The sequence below is a fragment of the Camelina sativa genome, chromosome 17 (assembly GCF_000633955.1).
Source record: "Camelina sativa cultivar DH55 chromosome 17, Cs, whole genome shotgun sequence".
Classification (NCBI taxonomy): Eukaryota; Viridiplantae; Streptophyta; class Magnoliopsida; order Brassicales; family Brassicaceae; genus Camelina; species Camelina sativa.
Genome location: NC_025701.1, coordinates 9308899 through 9329795, shown reverse-complemented (window position 1 = coordinate 9329795; position 20897 = coordinate 9308899). Strand labels below are relative to the sequence as shown.

The window sequence follows — 20897 nt, the reverse complement described above, 5'->3', positions numbered from 1 at the left end:
CACATTGATTCTTCACAAAAAAACGTAAGCATAGGCCGAGTCGGCGGATCTGAGTGTTTCACGCGTCTTTAAATAGAACCTTACCCCTCACCCATTATTTTCTCAACCGCAATTGGTTTTATCATCTTCTCTCTCTCGTCGAAGGCAAAAAAAAAAAAATTAGGGTTCTCTTCTGCGTCTACGCCCGCTTCGATTTCGATTTGATTACGCGCCACAAAGAAGGTTCCGTACGCGTGGATCTGGAACCGTACCTTAGGTTCGATTAGTTCTGTCCGAATTCGATTACTTCCTGTCTGTTTTTCTTGTCCGTTATTAGATTTGATCTGAGAGAGAGAGAAAGAAAGAACAAAGAAACAAAAAAAAAGATGTCGCGTTATTTCACAACCCCACCGCCTGTGTATGCGAGGAACTGGGCGAACAGTCAGAACTTGGTCGAATCGACTAAGGTTCGTCGAGCACTCAAGTTCTTGTGATTGATTCGCACCGTCTTCAGTTCTCGTCTGAACATAGCTTTTCTATGTTCGGTCGGGATTTATAATTTTCCTGATGATGTTAATATCCTCTTTGTAGTTCAATGGTTAGGTTGCAGTCTGATTTGTTATAACTGTAGTCATATAGATCTATGAATTTACTCTATAGACAATTCATGATTTAGCTTATTGAATTCCCTATTATTATGTATCGATATCGTGTAAACATGTATGTCGTCTGGTTTTGGTCTTTGAATCGTATAGTCAACTATAAAGACGTGTTGTAGATATGTGTTTTGACTTGTTAACGTTTTGTTTGTTTTATGATTGAATGAATGAATAATGTTACCCACGTATATGGGTATCTGGTTGTTACCTGATAAATCCTTCCTCTAGTCTAAATGCTTTATTCTGATGGATTATAAAGATCGAAAGACAAATAGTCTCTCAAAAGGTGCATCGGAAAGAGAAGAAGGAGAAAACGAAAGATAAGAAAGAAAAGAAAGAGAAGAAGGAGAAAACGAAAGATAAGAAAGAAAAGAAAGTAGAGAATGAGAAGAAGTCCCTTAAACTATATATCCCAGTCAAGCAAGTCTCGGACGAGTCTGAACAGCTTGAGAAGAGTTGTTTGACAGAAGAACATGAGCAGCTTCATCAGATTGGTTATTTGTCTGATGGTAGTCAGAACAGTAAGAAGAGAAGCAGGGAAACTTCTCCTGCTGTTGTTGAGAGTCAAATCAAAGGTTTGTGATTTTTCTCTTCTTGGTCTTCTTGATTGATCAGTTTTCTGATTCTTGCCTTGTTGAAATTGTTACATTTGATGATTTGCAGCTACGCCTGTAGCTGGTAACCCACTCCGGTTACGTTTTGTTTTGAGGAAACCAAAAGAAGCTGAGGTTGTACCTCAAGAGGATCGTGTTTGCTCCACTTCAGGGACTGAGAGACCCATCGAGATACCAAGTTCTGTCTCTGTTCCAAAGACATGCGACCATGATGTGAATCTGCTCTCAACCGCAGTTGAGAGTGACAAGATTACAATTTCTTCTGAGTCAAAGAAGAGAAAGAAACATAAGCAGAGCAAAGAATCTCGGTACAATTCATTGTTTGATGGATGGGTTCCTCCTTGTCTGTCGTTGGAGGAGGATAATAGCAACAGCGATGACTGGCTTTTTGGAACAAGTCGGCAAGCTTCTTCCAAAGCTTCTATCAAGAGTGATGAAGACATGATCATGAACTTGCAGACTTCAGGAGAAGATTGTTCTTCTTTTCCTAGAGCTCGGTTTTTGCCTGAAGTCGGAATTTTTTCATTACCATATACAGTACCGTTTTAGTTCCCAAATTGTTTTGTTGTCTTTCTCAGCTGTTATGACTAGAGCTTAGCCTTAGCCCTTCGCTTGTACATAACTAATTGTAACAATCACAGTGATCTATATAATACTTCAAGATCTCTGTAATTTTGAAACTAATAATAGATTATATTTTCGACTTAAATAATCTGCTACATAAATTTCTACAGCTGGAAGCTATTGGTTAAATTACAGCCGGCTCAGTTAACTGTGCAGCCTGAGCAACCATTACAATGGGATCGCTTGAAAGCAGTTAGGTATTGATAAGTTGGCATAACGAGGTGCCCAGTTGCTTCATTCTAGTTGATCATCCAGCTGGAAAGATCCCAATCATAAATCTAAATCAGAAGTGCATATATATAACAGAACAGCTTGAAAACAAAAGGCAATGGTAATTAGATTCATATGTTAATACAAAATGATCCCCATCAAGAACAAAAGAGAGAAAGAAAGAGAGATTAGTCTACATAACAAGCGTAGAACACACCATCTCTTACTCTGTGAACTCAAATGATTCACCAGCAAAGAGTAAAAGACACAAACAATATAGCTCGTTTTAGCAACTATACAAAAAGCTACCCGAAATGTCTCCCTTCAAGTCGAAGCTATCATATTAAATTGGGGACGAATCAAATAGTTGAAATCATCTTCTTCTTCTTCCTTTTTTTAGTTGTTTTACCTAGTCTTAGTGATTGTTTTTATCACAAGAACACGCATCGATTCTTGTTCTTTTTCTTCTTTTTCTGCTTTGGTGGCTGAAGCACCACTTTTATGGCTGCATCAAACACTGCCTTCACATTCTGCAGAAACCCCAAAAGGAAAAAAACAATGTCAGTCTCTTAACAAGAATCTATGCAAACAGTAAACAACGGAGACAAGCAATTTGTTAGGTATACCTGCTGTGTCTTAGAACTACATTCAATGTAGACAGCAGATCCAATCAGTTTCTTCAGTTCCTCTCCCTGCATCAGTCATAACAGCGTTAGACAATAATCCATCAACCAACCAAACCAATCATGGTGAGACTATCCGTTTAAGAAATGAAGTAAGTACCTGACTCGTAGTAATTGGCACTGCACCTGGATGATCTATGAAGAATTGCTTGTCATCTCGAAGGTCTGCAAATACCAGAATTCAAAAATCTCTAATAACCATACTGAATTTGTATGAAAAACTTTGTTGGAGTCGAAAGATTAGCATGAACATAACTAGTCAGAACAAATATAGCATGATTATTCTGAGTTCAAGTCAGGAAAGAGTTAAAAAGTTACCGAGTTTAGTTCCAACGAGGATAATGGGAACACCGGGAGCATAATGCCTGAGCTCAGGAATCCACTGAAAGAAGAGGAGAATACAAAGAATAAAAAAAAATCAGATGAATTCACTCATGACAAGTTAGTTATATATTGGATAATTAGAAAATAAAAAAAAAGAGGGAAAGACCTTCTTGGCAATATTCTCATAGCTAGCCTTGCTAATGAGAGAGAAAGCAAGAATGAAAACATCAGCACCACGGTAACTCAGAGGTCGTAACCTGTTGTAGTCTTCTTGACCTGTTTTGGGAGAAGCCGAAAAACACACAAAACTAAGTCAAGAACCCTAAAGAGTGACGAAGAAACTAGTATTGAAAAAGAATGAATTACCGGCTGTATCCCACAATCCAAGATTGACAGTGTTGCCATCAACAACCACATTAGCACTGAAGTTGTCGAAAACAGTTGGAACATAATCCTGCAAAAACCAATCACAAACAAAGGATCAATACTATGGCCGGCCTAGATTTTCAAAATGTTCAAACATATAAAGAAGCCAAATTCTCAGAATCAGCGCACAAAGTTGTAAAGAGAAAATTGATCAATTTTGTAGTATACAGTTGGTAAGTCGTAACAGAAGACATGATATTTGAATTCTGTATGAGAAGACCGAAATTGCAGCAGTCTACACCAAATTTGAATTCAATTTGCAAACAAAAACATGGTGAATTTTTAGATTATATAACTTGTGAATCATCCATATTCCAATAAGCTTCTTCGAGATTCACTACTATAATCTAGTATTGCGACGACGAGCTCAAAACAAAGATAGAAATTAGAAACAAAAGAGAGATCGAGAGAGGGAGGGATATACATACAGTAGGGAAAGTGTTGCTAGTATAAGAAATGAGCATGCAGGTTTTTCCGACGGCACCATCTCCGACGGTCACACACTTTATGAACCTTGACGCGCTCATCTCCGCCGCAAGATCGATCCCCTTTCTTTGTTGCTTTTGAGTTTTGACTCCTCAATTCCTCGACATTTCTCGCTCACAAAGCTTGTGATGAAAATCCTCCAAATTCAAAAATCGATGTGAGAGAGAGAGAGAGAGAGAGGAGAAGAAAGAAGAAAGAAGATAGTTTTGGCGGTTGATTGATTGATTGATGACTTTGAGAGAAGATGAGTTGAGTTGAGCCTATAGGAGGAGGAGGACGAGGCGGGGGACTCTCTCTATACAATATAACAACAACAACTCTTGAGGGGAAAAGGAGACAGCTAAGAGTACTACATACACCAAACCAACAACAACAACACCTCCCTTATCATATACACTCACTCCCCCCTTATTATTTTAAATTTATTATTACTTTTTTTTTTTTTCATTTATTCTTTCTCTTTTCAAATTTGAATATCTCTCCTTTCTTTTATGTCACGGATTTTTGAATTTTGAAATGAAGATCTGTGCGTTTTTTTATAAAGAAAAATACAAATGTCATGAATGTTTTTTTTGTATTATCTATCTCTTTGTTTAATTTGTAGTAATTTACAATATTTGTACTTAGATCTTAAGTCACCTTATATAACAACACATCTCATTTTATAGTTTTTGTTGATGTTTCATGTCCTAATAAAACATTGCAAGTTTGAGACTAGCTAGTGGTATGATAGGTGTCTTCCGAGTTGAGCATCATAAACTCTATGGTTAATTTTTTTTGCATGAGACGACTTAACCAAAACCATATATTTTTGTGTTATTGAAGTTTTATTTATTTTAACCGCAGAGTCGCAGACCAATCATTTTGGTAAATTAAGTTGCTAATCCTCTTGACACCTACCAAAACAACAACAACAACATAGATCAGGTATTCTAGCTATAGGAGTTTGTCAATTCACCATTATCACAACAACTAAAGTTGTTATCTATCTTACTTTAACCATTTTTCGATAAATTTATATTAACGTACCAAGTAGTAGTTGGTGATATATTTTAACGTCTCAAAAATGACAAATTTTGTTTAGCTTAACAAATTCCAATCTCGGTATTACGTGTTTAAGACTCCCATTCACAACTTCTACAACTGCCATATATATCCTAAATCTCTGTTAAATACTGATATTAATATGAAGGGAGGTAAATTCAAATGATCTAAGAGCTAAGGTAGACTTTCGACTTTATAAGTATAGCAATAAGAGAAAAGATGATGAGATACGAGAGAGACTTTTATAGCATAGCAAAATACGGAGAGGCATGATGATGAAATCCATAATTATTGGATTTAGCAACTCTCACTCAATCAAGAACGTGCCGGCACGATTCCTAAATATTTTCTCTTTACGATTCCCTTTCGGATTACGAAACATAGGTGACTAGAGGTCCAATGGGACGTGCCCAACTCTAACTAAATTAACCAATAATGATCCACCACGTCACTGATTGTCGCATCACCTAATCATAATCACACCAGATGGTAGGCTTGTTTTAATTATTGTCAAATTTGATGATTCATAATTTAGTCGCTAATTGGGTATCATGTGTTATCTTTAACTTTTTCAGTCCAAGCATATAAAAAAAAAACGAAACATATGTTTGAGTATGCCTACTGAGTTTAGTTTTGAAATTTAGAAGTACATAATACCTACATTATGTAGGCTACATATATTATATTATCAAATGAGTGTTGTAATTTGTTCAAATTTCTTTCTTTTTTTCTAATACAACAACAAAAACATACATGTGGTGAAACTAGAAGAAAAAAACAAAAATGATATATATAAGATCATAGACATTAGAGAAAGCGTAATTACGGAATAGAAAGCGGGGAAGGTATGATGATTTAACCAAATCATGATATCAATAAAGAAGTTAAGTTTTAGTAGCTTACCAAACTATTCACCAACCAGTGACCATCTCTCTTCTTTTTAACTAACTCCACTTCTTTTTCAAAAATTTATATTTTTTGGTTTTTAGAAACCATTTAATTACTGACCAGAATTCTCTAAGAAATTTTGTTTACAAAAAAAAAAAAAGGAAAAAAGAAAAATTAAACGTAATCACTATTTCGATAATCCAGTCAGCTGCAAAATAAATCAGAAACGACCAAAAAAAAAAATCAGATATGTCAAAAGAAATAAAACTGTAATTTCTGTGAAACCCATCTGAATAAAAGGCTTACACGAGGCCCATTATGTTTTGATAGGCCTATTATGCTTAAAAATTCCAGTCATACCAAAATGCAACTACAAATTTTTACGTACATAGGAAGGAAGCCAAAGAAAAGGTGTTGTTTCGTGAACCCTAAGAGAACAAAAACCTTTCAAAGTCTAAGAAGAAGTTCTCCACTGAAGCTCAATCTGAATCCGACCATTCTTGGAATCAATCAAATGATACTTATCGTTGATTCTCCGATTACTCACAACATCACCAAGATTTATCACAACGTAACCGAGAGTTTCCTGATCATATCAATCAAAATGTTCTTAAATTCTTACTCAAAGTTCTAATTTTGATTGCAATCTTTAATAAGGATTTTAAACAAGAAGAGATCTGGTTTTGTTTCTGACCTTGGGATGAATTAAACCCATTCTTGAAGAAGAACTTATGACTTCAACGTGAAGCTTATCGTTTATGGGAGGCTCATCTAATGGAAACTGAAAATCTTCATCCCATCTCGGTTCTCTGTTTTTCTTCACACGCTGCAAAATCAAACCAAATCCATATGTGTTTCAACACTCAAACTTCATATGTCTACAGTCTACTCACAAATTTTGATTTTGAGTTTTAAGAGAAGTTTTAATACCTTTGTTTTACGCTCTTCTCCTCTGAATAGCAACCTAACAGAAGGATTTGTGTGATATTTGCCTTCTAGATCCTCTGCTTCATGAACTATCACTACAAGCAAGCCACCACCAGAAGGTGTGCCTTCTGGTGCTTTCTCTACTGCGTTTGGATCATCAATGTTGTCTGGAATCTCATCATCATTAAAGGGTTTATATTCGACCTCCACAACAAGCTGTCCACGCGATTTCTCGCTAGGTGGCTCGTTTGGTTCCATTGATTTTAAGAGCTCAAGTGTCATGAGTTTTGGCTCCTCAGGAGTAAGGTCTTTGAGTGGTATCACATTCATTCCTATCTTATCATGTTTACCAACCTGAAATATATCAACTATATTATGCAAAATGATCTCCAGAGATATTTACTGCAAGAAGCCAATTAATATTTTACCAAGAGGTTTTTTACCTGTTCCCAGTCATAAACAATGAGCTGTAGTTCTTGGCTCTCTGGCTCTTTGACAACTAAATCGAATTCTTCGTTCCATTCAGGATTCAGATTACTGTGTTTAACAACTGTCTTTTTACCAGGAACCTTGTCTCCAGAGAGTGTTAATTTCACATAAGGGTCTGATCCGCCCAATAGATCTTTCTTCTTAAGCTTTATTGCCTTTATGACCTTCACACTAAGCAATCCAACAGGTTTCTTCATAGCTCTGCAGATAGTGCAAATTGTGACATTTAGCAAAAATTGTAAGAGTAACAGAAGTGATACATTTGACAAAAAAAAAAAAAAAAGAAGAAAAAACTTACTTAGAAGGATCCATTATCTGTACATTTAAAGTCTTTGGCCATAGGTACATGTTTCCAACCTGATCTCTAATGAGTTCCTACAAGAAGAAGTGATTCCAAAAAAACCGAGTTTTAGGTCTGAACAAGAATGTTTGTTTAGATGGGAAGGTAAAGCAACATCAGCTTAAAAAAAAGTCATACCTGGACAAATCGGTATAAGCCAGGAATCGCCATTACATCTGCACCTAGTAACTTAAGTCCAAAATCGACTTGTGGCTACATAAGAAATCACATGTTAGAGTACTCTCTTGTTTTGCAAGGTATTATACAAAAAAAAGTTTTGCTCCTTTTTGGGTTGTACCTTATCCATAAGAGAGACAAATATGTTGGCAAAACAGGGGAAAGATGGAACCAAAGGCTTCAGAGTGATCCTTGGAGTAGCATAAACTAGCAAATCAACTACCTGAACAGTGGCTTTTAACCCAAATGCTTTGGCTACAACAATGATATTAGGGTTCCCTGCCCATTTCACTGACAACTCCATGATGATTTCTTTGTCATCAGTTGCATAAACTTTCATTCCTGCAAAAGGATAGTGAGAATCAAAAACAAACATATCGGAAGAACAATCTTGAGAACAAGAATGTGTTATCTATGAGTAACACAAGGTGAAACCTTGGAAAGTTGGTGGTAATGAACCCAAAGTGAGCATTTCAAATTCAACTGAATCAATTTTGTAGTTTGGAATTTGCTCGGCGATAATGGGTTTTGCAATTGACTTTGCCATCTTACAAATCGCCTGAAACATACATTGATTACAAGAAACATTGTTTCACAAGTTATTGAAGATCAAAGACCAAAAAAAAACAAAAAAAAAATGAAAGCTAAGAAGAAGACGACTTTACCTTGTCCAAGTAAGGCCACATATGGCCAACGAGCTTGTTAAGCCAGTCAATCTTTAAAGAGAAAGAGAAACTTTGTTACAAACTATACCATAATATATATTAGCATTAATTTATTAAGAAAATTATGAAGTTGTAGAGAAACATACACGATCAAAATCAGGATTTTTCACCCACAAAGGTATTTCAGGGAACATTTTTGCTATAGTCTCTGAATCTAACTCCACCAGTGGCTTGATCTCAGGGTCCTGACCCACAGATTAAACAAATAAGGTCAACAAATTAACCATTAAACTTTGGCTAACCAAGCAGAATATTAGAAATGCTCAAAATCTTAGCTTCAAAATTTTTGGAAAAAAACAAATTAAACTATTAAGATATGAATATTCCCTTATAGTTTAAGAACCCAATCGATCAAATCACACACACACACACACACAAAAAGGACTGAAAAGAGACAAACAAAGCAAGATATTGTCTGTATTTTCGTGCATGCAGATTTTTTGGGGATATAATGTGTACATGGATCATGGGCCATTACATGAACTAACGAAGGAAAAAAATCTAACACGATTTGTCGCATTCAAAGAGAGGATCAAACAAAATGTAATAAACAGACAAAATGGATGATTGAAAAAGAAAAAAGAAAAAAAAGATGCGAGAATTAAGAAGATTCGAAGATGCCTGAACATCAGTAGACTGGACATAGATGAACAAGTAGTAACCAATGACAATTCCGATCGTTGTTCCAAATCCGAAACCAATCGCACCCAATATTGTGCTGATTATTCCCATTTTCTCATCAAATCAAAACAAATCTGATCACTCTCCTTCTTTGAACCACGAAGACCAATAATTATAAAATTCCACAAAGAGAAAATCGCATTAACTTGATCGAGGAGATTAAATATCAATTAATATTTTTTTGATCTTGCCATAGATTTACGTTAGAGAAAGAGAAATTCTCAAACACACATAGTCACATAACATTACTATTATCACTTGAGAGAAATTGATATTAGAGACTTGAGGGAAAAAAAAAAAAGAAAAATTAAAACGGTTTTGAATAGGAAAATTTCAAGAGCGTTATGGACGGAGTCTATGTGAAACGTCCATTTGTTTGGCTGGGATTTGTAACAGTTTCAATAGTATCGACAAATAAGGACTTTTCTTATTACAAGGGATCAAATATTATTTGTCCATTACATTAAAACATTCGTTTCAACTTCCCCCATAATATTGCTTTGTTCTTTAATCTTCTTTTTTGATGTTTTATGTAACTTTTTCTTCTTGTTCGCCCACGTACGTAGCTATCCAATTTTTTTAGTTGTGTTAAGGTATATTTTTTTCATGATATATGTTAAATAAACGGATTTATTTTTGTCCAAAAGATTTATAAATTTTTTTAAAAAAGTAGATAAACATGCTCTTGTTTTTTTTTTTTCGCAGTACTACTGCCCAATAAAATCTTCACTTTTCTTCCCAACAGAAAATGAATTATTCCACCATGATGTTGCATATTTAAAGAGAACATTTTCTTTCAACAAATTAAAGGTTTAAAACGTAATTTAAATTAAACTAATTGGATGAATCATGAATGTGTAAGCATTAAGATATACGCCGTATACATATGCCCCGAAAGTAAACAGCCCATATATCGATGGGGAGGCCTTCCAATTACACGGTATCCATCTATAACTGGGTATCACAAGAATGTTATTTTGGTATACCTGATGTAGTCTCGACCAACAATTAGATCTGATATATGGAGTTCAAACATAAATCTCTAATTATAAAAAAGCTATTTAACTAGATGTATCATTTCATGTTTGACCAAAAAAAAAAAAAAGATGTATCATTTCATATACATAGCTACATGCGTATTAAAGTTCGATATTCCATGTGTAATGCTTAGAAAACCATATAGTTTAAATTTCTTAATATGGAAGCAAACAAAATTAAAGGATCAAAAAAAGCAGGTCTAAAAACAAAAGCATACAAAGTTATGTACGTTCTTTAAAGAAAGTAAAATGAACGTGGACTTAGATATGGTCGGTGCGAAAAGTAATAATAATCATGCTTGAGCACGTCATCGGCCAAAGGCGACACCAAAAGTAGCAATGCACTGACTCATCTCGTCCTAACTCTCCACAATCCACATAAACCCTAGCTAGCAACTACATATCTATGATGTGGGGGAATTTTAGAATTTACGGTGACGAATAGAATACAAGTAAAAAAAAAAAATTATTATCGAATAAGATAACAAGAAGAGGAAAAATAAAATGAAAATCAAAGAGTACATATTATAATAATATCAAATTAAAGGTTGTAAAACCTTTCATATATATGATATTTGCACTTTAGCAAAAAAAAAAAAAGAATGATGTCAGGGTAAAAAAACAAATTGTAAAAAAACATGCATATAGTAATTATCGAAGTAAAAAAAAACCATGGTACAGGGTTAATAAATTGTAGATGATCCTGAGTATATTCGATCATAATCATAAATTATGTATATTACCTCGTAATGTTGGACTTATGTGCAATTTGCGTTAAACTTTGATTTTATTTGGTTGAAAAATGAAAGTCCACTAATAAAACCAAAGTTCTACCAAACATGCTTGCTGTGATATACTATTAAATAAATGTAGATAGAGGACGAAAGGATGAAAAGAAAAGAGTGACCATACCTAACCATGATTATGCCAAAACTGGTTTAAGAAAAAGCTGCGATCATCATACAAGTTATATATACAATAACCCTATATAGTCTATATCAAGCAAAGCCGAAAAACCAATTTTCAGAACACAAGGAAATGGCATATAACTATATATTGATGGCTTTAAAACGTTCATATATATTAAGTTATTAACCAAACATAGTCAAAACTCAAATCACTGTGAAAAGAAATCGATCTACAGCGAGGAATCTTCATTCACGATATTATATACTGATTGGTCGATTGTGGTATTTAGTAAATTCTTTGTACGTGAGAAGTGTTATCATTTATGAGTTACGTTTTCAGTCTCTCTTATACTATAAAATATCCCCCTAGCTATTAAAGATTTGGTAGTGCTAATTGGCTCAATCTTTCAAATGGCAACATTAAGAAAATGACAAAGGACCAAGGTTTTTGATTCGCAGTGCATAGTTTTTTATTTTTTTTTGGGATCTGTCGTTCAAATGGTTTTACAGAAAAGAAAAGAAAATTGTATACCTATCATTTGCATTCAATTTAATATAATTGATCTTTACGCAATAGACAATATCGTAGTGATATCCTCGAAGGCTCGATGCTTTCTATTATAATGTCCACCATATAAAATACTACTATTCGATATCTTCTCACCTTCGTAATAATATTCTCCCTTATTTTTATGGCAGGCACATGCAACCATGCATGAGAGCCGACCAATCCTATTCTCGGAAAGCCTCACGACAACGGTGAATGGCTGGTGTGATGACACGTGTCAAGATCAACGACGACGGACTTGTCTAGGAACCCACACATTCCCTCCACGTGAGGTCATCAAGGAAGAAAGCCACCGATGATACCGACGTGTATGGTCAAGATCTGCCTAAAACAAGATCCCTTATCACACGGCTCAGATTCTCACAGCGGCTATTGTAATACTTATTCACAATCCAACGGTTCGTATTCAATCGGCGGTGACCGTCCTATAGTGTTTCCCGGGACTTGTGCTGTATTGCGCAATTGGTATATGTACACTTGACTTGAAGCTATAATAACATTAATAAGTTATTAGTATTAATAATAACCACGACATTTATAGTCTAAAAATCAATACAAACTTTTAAAATGGCAATTTAAAAATTCACATTATTATTGGTGATTTCGATTATAAAAGGAACCAGCCGTGCTCAGTGCCTGGCAACATCTGTCCTCTCGAGGTTAGGGTTCTTTTAGAGAGTTTTATAATTTATCGAACGATCCTTCGGATCTTCTAATGGAAATTTGATTATTAACATCTTTTCTAAACTTTTTTTTTTCTTTTCTCTTGTCATAAATCTTAAATATCTATCAAATTATAGGGCTTTCGATCGTATTATTTGGTAGATCGTCGCCATTTAAACGTTATATAAAATAGCTTTCTCTTGTTTTTATTTGATTCATCGTTTCAAATCTTCAATAATTAAATACTCTTTTTAAAAAAAAAAATTAAAAAATTAAAAGCTTAATCAATGGAAACAATAGCAGTGCAACGTTCACCGGGTAAACAGGTTTCGGGTTTGAGACCATTCAAGAACCCTAGAAGAAGGAGTTCTCGTGGTTCTCTTTCAAGATCCGGAGGAAGTTTGGCTCTTCCGACTAACCCCACGCCGTCTTGGGGATCTTCTCCAGCATATCCCCCGCCACTTGGTTACTACTCTCAGCCTCCTCTTCTCCCTCTGCCACGTGTCAACAGCTCAACTCTTCCTCTGCAACGCGTCAACAGCTCTCGACCACGTGTCAACAACAACAACTCTACTCTCAATTGCGTTGTTCAGACCAAACCAATTTCTGACAAGAAGAAAGTTGAGTTCGTCGAGTCTGTACCGACACTGACTCGAACCGGTTCTGTTCCGGTCCGGTCTAACAATCTGCGTGATTTTCCTAAAGGATTTGATGGTTACCCCGGTCCAGCGATCATGTTATTATCTCCGCCGCCGAGTAGTTTACCCATGCCTAGGTTTTCGATCAAACCGAAGCTTCGTTGCAACGTCGAAGCTGCTGGCAAAAACGACGTAGCCGCCGATAACATCCGGCGAGTTTTACAGCTCCGGTGAAAAGGTGGTGTGGTGCTACGTAACGGTTGATGATGTTACAAATAAAATAAGCTTATGGGCTTTTTAATACTTTATTTGGGCTTGGTTCTGTCTTGTTTTTTTTAAGATTGATAGAACTCTTCTCTCTACTTTGTGTGATTTGTTAAGCCATGACTTTTTTTTATAAAGGCTCTCTTGGCACAAAATAGCCAGGCGGTTATAGATTTTCATTTTCATGTTATATGCTTCTGATGATGACATCGAATATTAAGTTTGTAACATACATCAATGTAAGAACTAAGACGCAATACAAAAGGTTATATAATGATGCTATTGAACATTGAGTTTGTATCATCAAAGTAAGAAACAAAACTGGTCTTCTCTGTGCTGGAAATGATAATATTATCTCAACCTTCTGTGAATCTATGTCCACAATTGGGGCAAGTGTAGTATGTTGTTTGTCCTTCATCCGCTGATCTTGTCTGTAAATCAAGAAACTCTGGTGAAAACATCCTTCGAAAAGAAACAAGAAGACAAGAGGAAGAACTTGAAAGCTTAGACTTACCTGTCTGGTTGTGTATACAAGCTCCAGATGGTGGCACTTCTCGCAAGCCTTTTTGATCTGCAAACAGAATAGCGAAAATAAAAAAAAGTCACGGATTCAGAAAAAGGCATAATAATATGCTTATTAATTCTGTATTCTTCTCAAGTTACCTTAGGTAGCTCAGCTTCTTCCTGCGTTTTCTCACCAAACAGAGATATTCCTAGTTCTCTTCTGATATCCTGAAAAAAGGAAAAGTTTAAAGAACATGACGTTTGTATGTATACTAACTCTGCCTTGTGGGTATATTTGTTTCCAATTTCAGGTTTGAAACTAAGTAAACAGAACAGGCACGGGTCTATGTGTGTGTTCACTGCCTATGAAGTATATAACAATGGACCATAGGAAATCAAGAGCGAGATCTTTACTACATAACTTGTGAATAACAGAGAGAATATATGATAAAGCAAACTAGTAAGACAAGAATCCACAGTGGTGAATAAAGGAAAAGCACATACCTCAGCAGCAACGGTGTAAGCTATTTTCTTGTCAATGATTTCTATAAAAAAAAGAAGAATGACGTTTAAAAGACAATAAGAGTAACCAACCAAACCAAGAATCAAAACCGTTCGATGATTCAGATATAAAAGTTTAACACGAATCTAATCATGGATACCATTGGCATTTCGGGTTGTGTCGCAGAGTGGACATTCTGCAGACTTGGTTGATTTCAAGATAAGCATCGTCCCACACAAACTACAGAACAAGAAACCACTTTCCCGCGACTTCTCCATTTGAGAATTGAGACACAACCTTCTAGAACGCAAACGAAGAAACTTAGAATATAATAAAACTGACCAAAACACAAATGTTTAGATAGTTAAGAAGTACCCCACATTACATAGAATCAAAGTAGAATCAGAAAACATAGAAACAAAATAAGAAAAAATCACAAAACCTGGACTTGCGGCGAGACGTTTACTGAACTTTATGAGAAAAGAGAACGAGTAGTAAAAGTGAGCAGTTAAGGTTCCAACGGTAGTTAGTGAGTTGTGCTTACAGTTTCCGGCGGTGGCGACGAGGGTTTAAACTTTAAAGGGGCGGAGGCGGAGACGGAGACAAGAACTCGGGAAGACTGAAGAAAGTGTAATTTATTGCACAAATCTAATGGGCTTCTACTTAAAGCCCAATATATGAGCTTAGTTGAAATTTGAAAAGTATTTATTTTAAATATTAATTTCGTACCGAAATAAAATTTCAAAATTGGGGAAAACCAAAAAACAAAATCAAAATTGAAAGTTGAAAATTGAAACGCTCCATTTTTCCGCCACTGAGACAATCAATGGAGGAGGAGAAGCAGAAAAGTCTCAGTCCTCCGCCGTGTCCTTCAACCGTAACAGTACGACGAAACCCTCCGAGGAGAGCTAGAGCAACACCGTATACCACTACAACCAAGCAACAACAACCACCTCTCTCCTCTCACGACGTTCCTACTTTCCCAATCGACGAGATTCTCTCCATCCAAATCCCTCAATCCGAAACCAAACCCTCCTCCGTTTCAGAGAGCTTGAAGATCTTCCTGAGAATCAAACCTTTGAAAACCTTCACCAAGGTTATTACCACCACTACAGCGAAGAGCAGACCTAGAAATGTCTGGCCGCAGAATCCTTCGAAGAAGAACACCGCGAAGGAGAATAGGAACCCGGAGGTTGCGAAGAGGGTTAAGAAGAGGGACGAAGAGTCGGCGGCGGTGGCTTGTATTGCGTTGAACGATTCGTATTCAGTCACATTAACTCCGCCTCAAGCTTTGCAAGAGCTGAAACGAAGCAAGACTGAGGTTTACGAAGGGTTTTCTCATGTCTTCCCGGCTGATTGTTCCCAGGTTCGATCCAATTTTTGCGATTTTTTTTGGTTTAATTTTTTGGTTCTGAGATGACCGATTAATTGATGTTTGTTTTGTAGAACGATGTGTATGATAAAATGGTTCAACCTTTGTTGGAGGATTTCATGAAAGGGAAAAGTGGAATGTTGGCTGCGTTGGGACCTAGTGGCTCTGGGAAGACTCATACTGTCTTTGGAACTTTGAAGAATCCTGGAATTGTGCCAATTACTCTCCGTCAGATTTTCAATAAGAGTGATCAGAGTTCTGATGTTTCTGTGAGGTATTTAGTACTTATGGTACACCAGGGATGTGTCAATAGCAGGAAAACCAAACTGTATAGCTTGTATGTTTATTGTTCCATAACATCTCTTTTGCTTTTCTTCAGGTCATTTAACATGTCCATATTTGAAATATGCTCCGAACGAGGGAAAGGGGAGAAAGCTTATGATTTACTAAGTGGTGAAAGCTCTGAATTGTCTGTGCAGCAATCGACCATCAGGGGTTTGAAAGAGGTTTGTGAGTTTTGTTTTTGGGTGTGCGTGGTGTTTCGTGTTTCTTGGGTTGACAATAACATTGAGTTGCATTTCATTATGATAGATGGACATTGTAACTCTCCGTCTTTTGTCAATTATTTTGTGTTAAGTAGGTCCCAATCCAGAGTTTGGAGGAAGCGGAGTCTTTAATTGGACAAGCAATGCTGAAACGTGCAACAGCTACCACAAACTCGAACAGTCAATCAAGGTACTTGGCAACAAAACTTTTGCGCGACCTTGATTTTAACCTTTTTCAGTACACCAACTTGATTTTAACCTTTGCTAACACACCCTGACACCCTTTATTTAATCGATAAATCAACTGAATTAGGAGCCTTTAACATGGAATATAAAGCCATCTTTAATAATGTTTAACTTGATGTCATCATGTTCTATACTAATTTTGGAATTACACAATGCGTCATTAATATACGAGCGTCATGCAATGGCTTCTCCAACGAAACAAAAATGCAGTCTAGTGATGCTATGCTGACAATAGTGGATCTGGCGGGTGCAGAAAGAGAGAAAAGAACAGGAAATCAGGTTTTAATCTATTGTGTTTACACTGTGTGTATGGACTCTTTACACATTTGATATGCAAAGCCACATATATATGTCATCTCTGAAAGTATTTGTCTGATAAATACATATTCAGTGTGATACTTAGGAGAAAATATTCCTAGTTTAATTACAGATTATAGGTGACTGTAAGATATTGTCGCTTGTTCTTAGCATCAAAATAGGACTTGATTTAACAGTGAAGATGTCTTCATCTGTAAACTAAAACTTGGTCCCTGTTTGCCCGTTCAAATTGTTTTGCAGGGAGAAAGGTTGGTTGAGAGTAATTTCATCAATAACACATCCATGGTTTTCGGTCAATGTTTACGGGTAAGGCCATTGATTTTGGTCTCCCTCGAGCTGTTCTTCTTTATTATGCCTCCAATTTTACTAACCATGAACACTCGGTACCTGTTGGCAGTCACTGTTGGAGTACCAGAAGAACCGAAAGAAAGGATTTCAGAAACATCATCAGAATTCTTTGGTAGCGTCTACCTTAAAAACCCTGCACATTATTTTTTAAATAATATATGAGTTATTTAATCTTCCTCCATTCTATACGGTAATATGATTTTGGCTTTATGTAGTTAACAAGGTACTTGCGCGATTACCTAGAGGGGAAAAAACGGATGGCTTTGGTATGCGTAACAGATTTGTTGGATTTCTTCTTGTTGAGTTCTTTAACAACAGTTAAATTTTAAATATTGAAAACTTTTCTTCTCATCTTCTATCTATTTTGCAGATTTTAACTGTCAAAGCAGGGGAAGAGGATTATCTTGATACCTCTTATCTTTTGAGACAAGCATCACCGTATATGAAAATAAAGTAATGCTTTTTATTATGAACTCAAAGAGGAAGTATACTTTTGTCGCAAGTGCTAATGGTTTTGAATTTGTTGTTTTGTTTAGATTTGATAACACTGAGGAACCTTGCAACAAGAGGCAGCTCAAGACATGTCCACGAGCTGAAAAGAACAAGAAGATTAAACTTAGTGCTCCCAAGAACTCCCAAGTAAGTTTGGCTTCCTCGATACATTTTTATTGTATTTTTCAGCAAAACTGAAAAGTTATTGGCATATGCCATTTACTAAAAACTGTTGTGTTTGCCATCTCTAGATTGAAGACATTTCCCATGGAGAGAGAAACCAAATTGCACAGGAAGGTAAGATTTTTCTCGGACAATTTTTCTACACTTTTGACTGTATGGAATTTTCATTGGTCGCTTTCTTTCTGTGATCTCTTATCTTCCCTGAGAGACAAGGAGATGAGAGATTACAGAAAAGACTTGTTTTCAAACAAGAAAGCTAATATCTAGTACGTCTTCTCACCAGTGCATTTGCAGGGAAAGAAATCTGATGCAACCGACAGATCACCTCCGAGGCTGGAACATGTTGCCCAAGATAAAAATGAGCGAGAGCACATCATCATGCGGAATTTTTCTAGAGTCTTATGGAATGTTCTGAAGCAGTACAACGAAAAACTAAAAGTAAATATCCTGACTTTGCCTATCATTTGGCTTTGTTTACACTGAACAATTTGTGACTGAGATAACTTCCTTGAAGCTATGATGTATCACAGTTGAAATATATCTTCTTTTTCTTTTTATATCATCTTAGGTTGCAGAAGGTGAAATTTGCACTCTCAAGGATAGCCTTCGAAGAGAACAGCTAAAATCTCTTGGATTGGAGACAGAGTTGATCAGTCTCAAGTCCTCTTGCCTGGTAGAGTCATGTATACCTGAGGTAGAAGCTGTTGTATATGTAAACGAAGAAGCCAACGCAGATGAATCCAGCGAGTCTCCTGTGCCAAGCAAAAATGTAGTGCCTGGCTGCTATGTTGTTCTGTATATATATCTGTTTACTAATTATGTCTTGGAGTATCTGTTCGTTCTAAGGCTGCATGTCTTAAATTCTTTGATAGTAATAACCTTTCCATTTGTGTTTTAAGGTGAAAGATGATGTACTTGTTCGAAGTCACTTGTCTTCTCAGAATGACGCAGAGCCAACAGTAAGGATAGTTCAAGTTGACATATTCTTTGTGTAACTCGGAAACTTTGTTCATGAAATCATGTGCTTTGTCGTATGTTTGCACTTATCAGCAGTCTGTCAATTCTGAAGAAAATGTGGGGATTCCTTCTGGGACTACTCACGTTGAAACTGAAGTTACCGAGTCTCCAAGAGATCAGGTATAATAAAATATTTTCATTCATTGGGTCAATCCGTTAGATACGACAACTCCGGAATGTAAAGAACTCAAAACTGATTCCATTTGTGTTTTAAGGTGAAAGATGCTGTACTCGTTCCATGTCACTTGTCTTCTCAGAATGATGCAGAGCCAAGAGTAAGAATAGTTCAAGTTGACATATTCTTTGTGTAACTCAGAAACTTTGTTGATGAAATTATGTGTTTTGTCGTGTGTCTTATCAGCAGTCTGTCAGTGCTGAAGAAGATGTGGGGATTCCTTCTGCGACTACTCATGTTGAAACTGAAGTTACTGAGTCTCCAAGAGATCAGGTATAATGGAATATTTTCATTCATTGGGTCAATCCGTTAGATACGACAACACCAGAATGTAAAGAGTTCAAAACTGATTTCCATTTTGCGTTTTAAGGTAAAAGATGCTGTACTTGTTCCGTGTCACTTGTCTTCTCAGAATGATGCAGAGCCAAGGGTAAGGATAGTTCAAGTTGACATATTCTTTGTGTCACTCAGAAACTTTGTTCATGAAATCATGTTCTTTGTTGTGTGTTTGCACTTATCAGCAGTCTATCAATTCTGAAGAAAATGTGGGGATTCCTTCTGCGACTACTAATGTTGAAACTGAAGTTACTGATTTTCCAAGAGATCAGGTATAATGAAATAATTTTATTCATTGGATCAGTCCGTTTAGATTCGACAACTCTAGAATGTAAAGAACTCAAAACTGATTTTCCTCTAGGTCATCCAGAATCAAGATGATCCAACACCTTCACCAGAACAAGTTGAAGTTAGTCAAGATTGCATCAACAGCCGGATGTCTAACTTTCAAACAAAATCCGCAATATCCCGCAGATGTCCCGATTCAGAGAAGCAAGAAAGGTTAAGAGTGTATCTTGATCTTCTCTATTAAAGCTTGTAGGAACCGGTCTCTCTCTGTCTAAATTCTCTTTGGTTCTTTCCAGAAACAGAAGATTGTTGCCAGCGGCATCCAGATCGCTAACTGAGGAAATGAATGACTTGGACATAAAAGATAAGCAGATTGAGAAACCACAGGTTTGGCCATTCTCAATCTCATGCTCCTCCACAAACCTTGACAACTTCATCTCATGGAACAAAAGTCAAAGTTCACAATGCTTTAAAACTGCTATAACGAAACTTCATTCTCATTTCTAGGTTAAAACCGCCAAGACTCGTGTTCAAAAGAAAGCAGAATCAACCAAAGGTCAGGAAATTGAGGTCCCTGCCCGTGAAGCAGAACCTACATCAACTAAGAAACAGAGGAATGGACAGAAACCAAAAAGGTTCTTTTTTATCTGCCAATCTTTATTTCTTCTTTCTCTGTCACTTTTTTCAGGTTTACTTAAATAGAAAACCTTTGTTCCTGTAACAGGAGACTCCAACCTGCTGCGTCTGTGCTATTAACAAGAGAAATAAACACGTTAGAGATCGAGGATGATATCGCCGAGCCAAAGGTATGACCGAGCTAGACACAAAGAAGCAAACTTAAACTATGTTGGTAGAAGGTTTAGATCAAAGTCATGTGATTAAGTTGTCCATTGCTTCACTTGCAGGGGAACAGAGGTGGAAAGAAGACGACAGTGTCACAACCGAGAAGCCAAGGGAGTGTCACTCTCCTCCGCCTCCTCACTGACAATCTTCATCTCTAACAACATCAACATATTATTGCTATCTATGCATATCTCCACAACTCACACTGGCTTGGTCGTTTTGGTTCTTGCTATCTATGCATATCTTTGCAGCCTGTATTATGTTTCACCATCAAAACCACCTTTTTGTCCCTTGTGATTAGCCGTATAAATTGGATCGTGAGTTAATGTAAGAAAAGCTTAACAAAAATGCAGGGATCTGAGATGGGTACAACA

The 20897-nt window shown here is 36.4% G+C and overlaps 6 protein-coding genes across 8 annotated transcripts; 3 read left to right on the top strand and 3 right to left on the bottom strand.

Moving 5' to 3' along the window:
* LOC104756364 (protein PXR1) lies at positions 76-1961 on the top strand. 2 transcript variants are annotated; one of them, XM_010478939.2, is made up of 4 exons: positions 76-446; positions 898-1213; positions 1302-1496; positions 1609-1697. In XM_010478939.2, the coding sequence occupies exons 1-4, from the start codon at positions 366-368 to the stop codon at positions 1695-1697; spliced, it is 681 nt and encodes a 226-aa protein (XP_010477241.1). In that variant the 5' UTR covers positions 76-365. The 2 variants fall into 2 exon arrangements, with proteins under 2 accessions (XP_010477241.1, XP_010477240.1); XM_010478938.1 differs by having other exon boundaries at positions 86-446; positions 1302-1961.
* On the bottom strand, positions 2189-4398 carry LOC104756362 (rac-like GTP-binding protein ARAC5). Its single transcript, XM_010478937.2, has 7 exons — positions 3948-4398; positions 3460-3547; positions 3260-3369; positions 3088-3151; positions 2870-2934; positions 2713-2778; positions 2189-2616 (listed from the first exon to the last, which is right to left on the bottom strand). The coding sequence occupies exons 1-7, from the start codon at positions 4044-4046 to the stop codon at positions 2518-2520; spliced, it is 591 nt and encodes a 196-aa protein (XP_010477239.1). The 5' UTR covers positions 4047-4398; the 3' UTR covers positions 2189-2517.
* On the bottom strand, positions 6231-9597 carry LOC104756361 (synaptotagmin-2). The gene is made up of 11 exons (XM_010478936.1): positions 9217-9597; positions 8682-8780; positions 8536-8586; positions 8306-8429; positions 7992-8212; positions 7832-7906; positions 7652-7728; positions 7308-7554; positions 6868-7218; positions 6632-6763; positions 6231-6523 (listed from the first exon to the last, which is right to left on the bottom strand). Exons 1-11 carry the CDS (start codon positions 9325-9327, stop codon positions 6392-6394), a joined length of 1620 nt encoding a protein of 539 aa, XP_010477238.1. The 5' UTR covers positions 9328-9597; the 3' UTR covers positions 6231-6391.
* Positions 12301-13539, top strand: LOC104756358. Its single transcript, XM_010478931.2, has one exon. It carries the CDS (start codon positions 12740-12742, stop codon positions 13322-13324), a length of 585 nt encoding a protein of 194 aa, XP_010477233.1. The 5' UTR covers positions 12301-12739; the 3' UTR covers positions 13325-13539.
* Positions 13697-14948, bottom strand: LOC104756359 (DNA-directed RNA polymerase I subunit RPA12-like). Of its 2 annotated transcripts, none has more exons than XM_019238654.1 (6): positions 14803-14948; positions 14521-14660; positions 14363-14403; positions 14018-14086; positions 13869-13925; positions 13697-13785 (listed from the first exon to the last, which is right to left on the bottom strand). In XM_019238654.1, the coding sequence occupies exons 2-6, from the start codon at positions 14636-14638 to the stop codon at positions 13711-13713; spliced, it is 360 nt and encodes a 119-aa protein (XP_019094199.1). In that variant the 5' UTR covers positions 14639-14660; positions 14803-14948; the 3' UTR covers positions 13697-13710. The 2 variants fall into 2 exon arrangements, with proteins under 2 accessions (XP_019094199.1, XP_010477236.1); XM_010478934.2 differs by having other exon boundaries at positions 14521-14657.
* On the top strand, positions 15123-20864 carry LOC104756360 (kinesin-like protein KIN-6). Its single transcript, XM_010478935.2, has 24 exons — positions 15123-15726; positions 15807-16006; positions 16112-16238; positions 16373-16472; positions 16672-16802; positions 17082-17147; positions 17239-17301; positions 17405-17455; positions 17560-17642; positions 17726-17828; positions 17933-17978; positions 18148-18302; positions 18433-18633; positions 18764-18823; positions 18915-19001; positions 19097-19156; positions 19243-19329; positions 19427-19486; positions 19578-19664; positions 19754-19893; positions 19977-20067; positions 20188-20315; positions 20405-20486; positions 20586-20864. Exons 1-24 carry the CDS (start codon positions 15187-15189, stop codon positions 20679-20681), a joined length of 2844 nt encoding a protein of 947 aa, XP_010477237.1. The 5' UTR covers positions 15123-15186; the 3' UTR covers positions 20682-20864.

Coding starts and splice junctions, on each gene's coding strand:
- LOC104756360 (XM_010478935.2), top strand. CDS start 15,187: ATGGAGGAGGAGAAGCAGAAAAGTCTCAGTCCTCCGCCGTGTCCTTCA. Junction 17,643..17,725: donor TCACCGTATATGAAAATAAA/GTAATGCTTTTT, acceptor TGTTTTGTTTAG/ATTTGATAACACTGAGGAAC. Junction 19,157..19,242: donor AGAATGATGCAGAGCCAAGA/GTAAGAATAGTT, acceptor GTGTCTTATCAG/CAGTCTGTCAGTGCTGAAGA.
- LOC104756361 (XM_010478936.1), bottom strand. CDS start 9,327: ATGGGAATAATCAGCACAATATTGGGTGCGATTGGTTTCGGATTTGGA. Junction 8,587..8,681: donor AAAATCCTGATTTTGATCGT/GTATGTTTCTCT, acceptor TTCTCTTTAAAG/ATTGACTGGCTTAACAAGCT. Junction 7,555..7,651: donor CAGATAATGGATCCTTCTAA/GTAAGTTTTTTC, acceptor CACTATCTGCAG/AGCTATGAAGAAACCTGTTG.
- LOC104756359 (XM_019238654.1), bottom strand. CDS start 14,638: ATGGAGAAGTCGCGGGAAAGTGGTTTCTTGTTCTGTAGTTTGTGTGGG. Junction 14,087..14,362: donor CTTACACCGTTGCTGCTGAG/GTATGTGCTTTT, acceptor TCCTTTTTTCAG/GATATCAGAAGAGAACTAGG. Junction 13,786..13,868: donor TTGTATACACAACCAGACAG/GTAAGTCTAAGC, acceptor CTTGATTTACAG/ACAAGATCAGCGGATGAAGG.
- LOC104756358 (XM_010478931.2), top strand. CDS start 12,740: ATGGAAACAATAGCAGTGCAACGTTCACCGGGTAAACAGGTTTCGGGT.
- LOC104756364 (XM_010478938.1), top strand. CDS start 366: ATGTCGCGTTATTTCACAACCCCACCGCCTGTGTATGCGAGGAACTGG. Junction 447..897: donor ACTTGGTCGAATCGACTAAG/GTTCGTCGAGCA, acceptor TGGATTATAAAG/ATCGAAAGACAAATAGTCTC. Junction 1,214..1,301: donor TGTTGAGAGTCAAATCAAAG/GTTTGTGATTTT, acceptor GATGATTTGCAG/CTACGCCTGTAGCTGGTAAC.
- LOC104756362 (XM_010478937.2), bottom strand. CDS start 4,046: ATGAGCGCGTCAAGGTTCATAAAGTGTGTGACCGTCGGAGATGGTGCC. Junction 2,935..3,087: donor CCTCGTTGGAACTAAACTCG/GTAACTTTTTAA, acceptor TGGTATTTGCAG/ACCTTCGAGATGACAAGCAA. Junction 2,617..2,712: donor GTAGTTCTAAGACACAGCAG/GTATACCTAACA, acceptor GGGTTTCTGCAG/AATGTGAAGGCAGTGTTTGA.